The 8,551-nt window shown below is 44.5% G+C and overlaps 1 protein-coding gene across 14 annotated transcripts in view; it reads right to left on the bottom strand.

The window, feature by feature from the left end:
* Window positions 1–418: 418 nt before the first annotated feature.
* CDRT4 (CMT1A duplicated region transcript 4) overlaps window positions 419–8,551 on the bottom strand; it is a 61,094-nt gene continuing 52,961 nt past the window's right edge. For 12 of the 14 annotated variants that reach the window (XM_059148835.1, XM_059148839.1, XM_059148832.1 and 9 more), the window contains 2 exons: window positions 4,235–4,309; window positions 419–2,520 (listed from right to left, as the gene is read on the bottom strand). In XM_059148835.1, the coding sequence (XP_059004818.1) occupies window positions 2,078–2,520; window positions 4,235–4,309 (518 nt within the window). In that variant the 3' untranslated portion in view covers window positions 419–2,077. The remainder of the gene's footprint in view (window positions 2,521–4,234; window positions 4,310–8,551) is intronic. The other 2 variants (XM_059148837.1, XM_059148838.1) reach the window with 1 other exon arrangement.

Here is an 8,551-nt window from a genome sequence, read left to right as displayed (position 1 = left end):
GTTGTTATAATAGGTTGGGAATTAATTCAATCTAAACAGTTACCTGTAAAACCATCATTTTAATTTAGAGAATATACAGATACTTCTGTAAAAACTATTAAACACCTAAAAAAAAAAAAAAAAAAAACTTAAAAAATAAAAAGGAGTAACTGCTTTGCCCGCAAAGAGGGACTGGAAGAAATAATCCCAAATCTCGATAAACTCTAACACTCAATGCTGGACATTTGCTGAGACTAGCTTTGCTCATGAGAACCTGAGAGACATCCCTGTGCTCCCAGAACAGGCAAATCTACTCACAAATCTACCCAAAATATACTCTGGCTTTAAAATCCCATGAAAGGAGAGGAGAGAGAAAAATTCTTATTGGGAGGAATTTACCACCTGCTTCCATGTCTATAAATGATCCACGGACACGAAATACAGTCATTCACATTCACTGGAAACCACCTATATTTTTGCAAGAATTCATTCTGGCCAAGACCTGGCAACCCAGGAATGGGTCCAGGGCTTCTAATTTGTGAAGCTGTCCCAACGCTACTCACAGCAGCCAGAGGTGAGTGCTAAAATTTCTGCAAGATTCCTGTATGGAGAGAATGCATGTGTAGGGCAAACTTGACTTCTTCAAATGGCATTTATAGCAACTTGCCTCTACATGTCTGTTAGGGAAGCAAGATGGGTATCAACTGCTTCACGAATGTAAATACAGAAATTCAGAAGAAGCTACCAATGGAGGCATGCTATAGTCAATAGATAAACCCCAGTCGTGAGATCAGCTAGGTCTCCCTATCATAACCAGATTCCCCTTGCATCTAAAGACAAAGCCTGTCCGCTTTGAGACTGTTTTTTAACATCACTTGCTTTGGGGCCAATTGGGAACTGCCCAGAGCACGGATGGACCAATGCTAAGTGTGGTCTGACAAATTACAGCTGGGGTTCAGCCAGGAACTTCTCCCCTGCCAACTCGACTCCACAAGGCAAACCTTAAAGTAGTACAGGGGAGGAAATCCTCCGTTTCTCAGCAGGGGACACTCACGCCCCCACTGCCGCTTTGTAAACCCACCACGGAGTAAACAACTCAATTCCAAGTTCAGGTGCCTGGTGGAACAAGGTAGGCTCACTCAGAACACCAGAGTGCCGGTTTTGAAGCTAATGTATTCCTGGCTTCAAGCTTATCCTTTCACCCCAACGCTGAGATGTTGGCATTCAGGATTCCGCAAACCACATTCCTGCTTTCCTCCCTGATAGGTTCTGCCCATAGCGGGTATGGGGCAGTGAGGGGGAGCTTTGAGGCTGGAAGGGGAGGAAGGAATTCTCTCCTGGTTTGCTTCCTGTGTACCCCTCTGCTGGCTTCCTGTCCCTGTCTGTTTCCACTGGCAACGCTTCTTGTTCTCTCGGGCAGGGTCAATTCCTTCCAGAAGCATTTGAGTCCAGTTTTTTGGTTTTCTCCACCATCACAGAATCAACTTCAGCCAAAGAGCTTCCCCTACACAGAGACTGAGATACCCTCCCTGCTGGAAATGTCCTCCAAGCTCAAGGACACCAGAAGCCACTGAGGAGTATCCCCCATCCTGCCCAGTCTCAAAAATCTGAAATTGAGCCTACATGCCCACTCTCCGAGTGCCTAACTTTTGATAAGTCCAATATCTTGCCTTTGCTCCCCCAGCCTTGGGAAACCTGCTTTCTTGCAGGTGGCTACCTCCACTAATACCATTGGGTTCTCGTCCCACCTTTCCAGTTACCTGGTTAGTAATTCTTTCTATTGGATTACCTCTGGTATAGTAACCGGTGTGGTTTCTGTGTCCTGCCTGGACTGGAACTCATTCAACCTCAGTTAGGTTCTAAGCATATATGGCAGGAACTGGGGTGTGGGGTTTCCCAACCCCATCAGACTGTGATGCTGGAGGGGGTATACCTGCCCATCCACGGCCCACATTCAGATCTGGTTTATCTCAGCCAACCTCTGCACAAGCAGGGACAAGTTCACCTTTAAAGGACATAGGGAAATTTACAGCACATGGAGCTTAATTACTGTACGATCTTGGTGGAGGGGTGGAGGGATGACTGCAGGAGCTCCCTGCTAAACACTTGAATGTTTCTCTTTGCTGACTAGCAGGGAGCTGTACGGAAGCAGCCTCATCATGGGTTTTCGAGAGAAGATGATCTTGTTATAGTTTGCAGTGGGATTTTCTCTGGAATCCGTGTGGAAGTGCCTTGGCTCTGGCATAGCGGTGGGACCAGTGGCTGGAACAGAGTAAGAGCTCCACACTGATAACATGTCCTTCAACATCAAGTTTCCAGGGCCCTTAGATGACTTTTTCCTTTTCAGCTGTGTGATGCTGGCCAGCTTGTTCTGCCTCGATGACGGTTGGCTTTCCTCGAGTGCCTGCGCATATTCCAGATCTCTAGCTTTGCTTTTCTCAATGAGTCTCTTCACCATCGGGGACATATATGTCACATAGGCTGGCCAAGGATTGTGTTTCTCAAGCACACACAGGGGAAGCCCAATGTTCTCTGTGAGTCCTACCAGCAAAGAGAAAGACAGGTGATTTACAGGAGCTTGTCTACAATAATCTTCAAAGAACTAGGGGGTATTAGGACCACATTTTGAACTTTTCCCCATCATGCATAATTTGGTCTTATACCCCTTGTATTCAGTGAGAATAAAATCAAAGCCAAAGATGGGAGATTGAATGACATTCCATAGGGTATATCAATTAAAAAACAGCATGGTGGTAAAGGGTGGGAAACTTGGGAGTCCAGCAGGCTGGGCTTCCGACCTTTGTATAATATTAAACTGTTTACACTCTGGACTTCTATTTCTTTTCCACCAACAAAAGTGGTTACCAAGAGGCCACTGTAAGGATTAAATAAAGCAATATATTTTAAGGGCTTGGAATGGTTCAGCTTAGGGCCTAAAAACATGGGCTCTGCGATGAGATTGGTTGAGCCCAAATTCCTTCTATACCCATGCAATCCCTGTGAACCTGAGGAACCCCTTAGCCTTTTTAAACCTTAGTTGCTTTCGGTGCAAAACCGTGGTTAGAATATAATCAATTTCATAGAGCCTTTTGTGGGTTAAAGGAAATGTAAAGCTTTTTGCACCGTACCTGGCACATAATAATCAGTAAATGGTAACTATGAACATTTTGGCTATGTCTCCTCTCCTGTACTATTTTGTTTAGTCCCCCAGTTAACTGAGGATGAGCTCGAGGCCAACCAGCTTGCATAACTAGTGAACAAATTTGAACTCAAATCTAACGGGCTCAGAAATCTATAAGCTTTTCACTATAGTTCTGGCCAGAAGTTTTGAGTATTTGGGGTAGGGAGGCTTTCTTAGAAAATTCTATTTATGAGTTTAACAAGCTTCTTCCTTTGTAGATACCAAATCATGGGAAGGTCATTCCCTCCCTCTTCCCTCCACAACTTCACTCTGTCTAGCAGAAATGCCTCATGATTTCTCTCCTGACGGTGCTACATTCCTTGTTTTCTCAGATGGTGCATACTTTGGTCATACTTTTTCAATAGGGATTTGGGAGACAAGGAAGTTAAAAGGTTGATCTTGCCATCTTCAATGTAAATTCTGTGAAAAACACTATCATTGGGCATAATCAGAGAAAATACAGATCATACAGTTATTCCCAGGCTGCCTTGTGGACATTCAGGAGCCAGAGCTCACCTAGGGACAGATCTGTCAGTAAAGAATGTGTTTTGAAAGGCTTCATTTCCCTGCAAAAGTTGCATATTATTCTGCCTAAGGCAAGATGTGTGACATCACCTCTCACGAAAAGAAAAAAAAATGCACATCGAAGCTTCCAAATGCAGACTCGATGGTTCATCTTCGTCTCCTCCAAGCAAAGGCAAAATGCCAAGATCTCAGGGCGCCTGGATAGCTCAGTCACTGGAGTATGCACAAGACTCTTGGTCTAGGAGTTGTGAGTTCAAGCCCCAGGTTGTGTCCATGGAGATTACTTAAAAATAAAGTTTAAAAAAAAAATACAAAGTATCTTGCAGGTTGAGGCATTTGCTCATGTGTGGCAGAGGTGAAACTATATTTGTCTGGAACAAAATTATCAACAACTCCTCCTTCATCTCCCAGACATGCTGTATACTTTCTACCTGCATAACAAAAGTGGCCACCCTGAGCCCCACCTCTATGTCTCCCCACCCCCAGATCTCTCAGCTTTAGCCCTCAGCTCGCAGCAGGAGCTCCCATTGCTAAGGTCCCAAGCCCTACCTTCTTCTGTCTTTATCTTTCGTGCATCGATCACCTCCATCACTAAAGAGTTCTTCACATCGAAGGCCCAAAGACCTTGGGGAAAATAGCACTTGTTAGCCAGAGTGAACTGAGAGAAGAGCACGCACTTTCCACGGAGCTGGGGAGGGGCTACATGGGCTCAACACAAGAGGTCAAAATAAACATCATTTTCTCTACCAGCATCCATGCATGGTCATGTTACTGGGCCAAGCTTCTGTCTCCTGGATGCACTTCTCAGCCAGCATTTTGGGGGAGGTGGTCATACCCGTGGGCAGTTTGATGGGAAGTGTGGTCTAGTGGTCCTCAAACTGTAGGATGCACCTGTCTAGAGGGCTTGTTAAGACCCTGAGTGCAGAGCCCCAACTCCAGAGTTCCTGATTCGACAATCAACGTTCCAAATCGTTAGTGGGGAGGAAAATGTTGACCATCTGTGAGGTTTTATTATTAACCCCTAGTCACAGGAAACAGATCCAGGAGGTCTCTGTAGGTCCTTTCCAGTTTAAGACTAGAAAATGTGCATCTCGGAATTTTTAGCCAAGCATTCGTTATTTTGTAAGTTCTGTCTGGCCATCTCTGTGGACCTTAAATATTTGAAATGCCATGGAACATTTCTACCAACACCTGTGAATGTCCAGTGAAAAAAGTCTCAGACGGTTTTTCCTAAGTTCCCAGGTGATGCTGGTGCTATGGGTCAGGAGATCACACTTGAAGAACCTCCAGTGTAGAGCAGGGCTTCTCAAACTTCAGTGAAGACTAACATTGCCTGGAGAGCTTGTTCAAGCAGACACCTTGGCCTGCCCACCCCGCGACTCCGACTCAGCATGCCAGGGGAGGTTGCTGGTCTGATTCTGACTCAGTAGATCTGCTTGGGATACCTGGGAATGTGCATTTCTAAGAAGCTCTCAGGGGAGGCTGCTGGTCTGAGAACCACACACTGAGTAAATGCTGCTTTAACTGAATAATGATCCCAGGCGTTTCTTTCTGCAGCAGCATCTGCAGGGGTTGACTTGCTGGTGTGTGAAACATTCCCCTGAGATAAGCAAATTCCCAGGTTTCCCACCTATTTTTTCCCACCTATTTTTTCCCTCCCTACTGACATGGCCAACCTTAAATCCCACTATATTTCTAAAGTAAGTTATTCCCAATGTCAACATTTTATTATAACACACTTAACAAAGGATAGTGCATCCGAAATATTTATTCATACTCTTTTTTTAAAAAAAGTTACTTTTTGTCAAACCTGCTCAGATCCAGGCCTTATGAAGTCCCTACTGTTCTGTCTTAGTGGCAATCTTTCATGACAACACATTTTTAGGAGAATGCACAGTATCATTTTTCTGAGGTTAGAGAAGAATAATGTTCACATGGACCTCTAGCCTACAGCTTCAGGTAATAATGAACAACAAAAAAAGAAAGTTCTGTATCTCCTTCGAAGGCCGACCATGGATCTCAGGATTGCAGACCACTCATCCCAAGTCCCCAGTAATGAAGAGATTGTCACCCAGGGCTCACCCAGCACACCTGTTCACCTCCAAAGGAAGAGATTTCTTGACTTATCTGCCATGCGGCAGAACTTTTGGAAATGTATGATAGGATTCATCCATCCTACCAGATGATGGGGAAATGTTTTGAATTCATTATATTTGGAGGGGGGTTGGATAAGGCTTTTTATCCTTGCATCTAAGTTTCTAGCTAATAAACCCCAAAGCCTCAAAGAGGCTCAGTTCTTAGCAAACCGTTTGTTTCAATGCCCACGTGCATTCACATAACCCAACATCGTGCCCAAAGCCTCTCACCATATCTCACGGGACCCCCTACACGAGTCTTCTGTGGCTCTTAAACAATTCTACAGAGTGGTAGGTTTTTGCTATACCTGCTGATGCAGGAACCAGGAAACTACAAACCCAAGGCAGGGAATGTTTGAGACGGCCTCAGAACTCATGGGGAGGACTTGTTTGTTTGTTTGAAAATAAAGGAGAAAAATAGTTGATATTAAGTCTGAAGACAAGCTGTGGGCTTTTATAATTTCCTTCAACTCTGGCACAAAGGTTCCATTTTTGTCTCCCTATAAATGAAATGCAAACCAGCAGTCTACAGACAGAAACAGCATTGATGGGAGGGGCAGGAGGCATAACATTGAAGTGGGTTTCTTGTTTCTCCTACAGGCACAAAGGCTTATGTTCAATCCACTGGGTTTTCAAGCCCAGCCCTTCCCACCCCAACCCATCTCTTGTCCCACCATTTCCAGAACCTCATCTGATATGCTGCCCTTGCCTTAAATAAATTCAAAGGAGTGACACTTACCTAGAATCTGTCACAGATTTGTGACTCTGATCGTGTTCCTTAATGTCTTAGGACCTCCGTTATCTCTCTGCTCTGTTCTTCTCACAGAGGTTATGGTTGTTATAATAAACTGTCCAGAAACTAAAGTGCTTCTAAACCAGCAGTCCTCCAACTTTACTGCGTATTGGAATTACCAGGGATCTTTTAAAAATTCATATGTCTGGTTCCTACCTGCAGCACTGTGATTTAGTTGGAATGGAATGGAATGCAGCCATCAGAATTTAAAAGTTTGGTTCTAGTATGCAGCAAAGTTGGGAACCACTGTTCTAGGAATCAAATCAAGAAACACTGACTATTTGTAGGGTATTCATTACTTAGAAATAGGAAACAGGTTTGGGGGATCATTTAGTCCTTTTGCAATTTTAAGAGATACTTTCATTGAAGGATCCTTGGATATATATGTATAAATATACATGGTACTAAAAGTCAGTGGCCTTTAAATATTTAAAAGTGCATTTCCACTACTACCTGCCAATACCAGAATTTACTTGGATCAAAGGACAGCCAGAGCCTTTAAGTACTGAGCTAAGAAAATTGGCTATGAATAGCATTCTCATCCAAAGCTAAATCTCACCCTCTGTCTGTGGCCACAAGCTGCATCCTTATCACAGGAAACCATCTTGCAAAGAGATTTTGTGGATTCCAGGCAGGACTGATGGATGAGTGCATTGACACAAGTCAACCCCACTCAGACTTTCTAGCCCACTAATGCTGTGGAAGTAATGCTCTTTGCACGCTCATGAAGGGCAAAACATTATCTTAATCCAGTGCTTCCTAAACCATGTCCCATAGAATGCAAGAATCTCTCAAGACATTAATTGGTGTTACACTTAAAGAGTGGGGAAATAGAGCCACCCTGTAAGGCTACGTAGATTGTTTAATACAGGGGACAGAGCAGGCATGCCTCAGTCAGGGAAGTTTCAAGAATGACCTGTTCAATAAATTCCTTTAGTGCAGGAACTTCTCAAGAGCCTGTAATATGCTACCTTGCCCTTTTACCTTCCAAAAGGGACATCGCTATGTAATACCCCCTCATCTCATTTGACCAGGACTTCATCCATCCACCCATCCATCCAAACACTGGATAGAGCATATCATGGAACTCGTAACCAGTAAACATTTGCGTGGATTCTAAAGCAATCTTTGTGGATTCTAAAGCATCCTTGTTGTGGAACTCTGAGCATCAGACACAGCGATAACATAAGAGGACGGAAGGATGAACTTGCTCAAGGTAGAGCCAGATCTTCAATGACGCCCTTCCACTGAAACCAGCCTCAGAAACTCAGTCCTGCAAAGAAGTCCGCACCAAGAACAAGCCAACATGAGGGCCTTGTGCTCCATTGGAAGCTAGATCTATTTTCCTCTTTTCAGCCTATCTCCTCTCTCCCCTGCTCCACACTGCAGGCATCTCATCTTGCTTACCTCTCATCTCCCACTCCTCTCCTTGAGCCACACCCAAGAGTCGTGTCTGGCCCCAGAAGGAGAACAATTTCCCAAACAGGAAACTGATGTGGGGTGTTGTTTCACCTCTGCCTGCTCTCTACCCCCACACCTCGCATATCCTCCCCTGCCCTCTGTTTCCTTTTCTGCCCTCTGGCTACTCTTCATTTATTTTGGCTGAAGAGGAAGCGGCTACTTAGGTTATTAGCATCTTGGAAGGTTTATCTCTAAGATCAGCAGAAATGTTCCTGGGCAGAAATCAACTTGGTACAGTGTGCGGTTGATGTGTTGGTGTCCATCCTAAGTGGCCTGCCCAAGAGACACAGACAGCCCCCCTCTTATAAGCCAAATGCCTGCTCTGACCTCCTGCATTCCAGGGACATACAGTGCACATCCAACAAGCTTCCCATTAACCCTGCCTCATCATGACTGTCTCCATCTCACTACTCTACCCCATCCCATGGATGTTATGGAAACCCTTGTCATAGTCTTATCTCTACCTGTTCAGCTCTA

This window comes from Mustela lutreola, chromosome 15, assembly GCF_030435805.1.
Source record: "Mustela lutreola isolate mMusLut2 chromosome 15, mMusLut2.pri, whole genome shotgun sequence".
NCBI classification, from domain to species: Eukaryota; Metazoa; Chordata; class Mammalia; order Carnivora; family Mustelidae; genus Mustela; species Mustela lutreola.
Note: the sequence above shows the minus strand (reverse complement) of the source record. Positions and strands in the feature narration are given on the sequence as shown.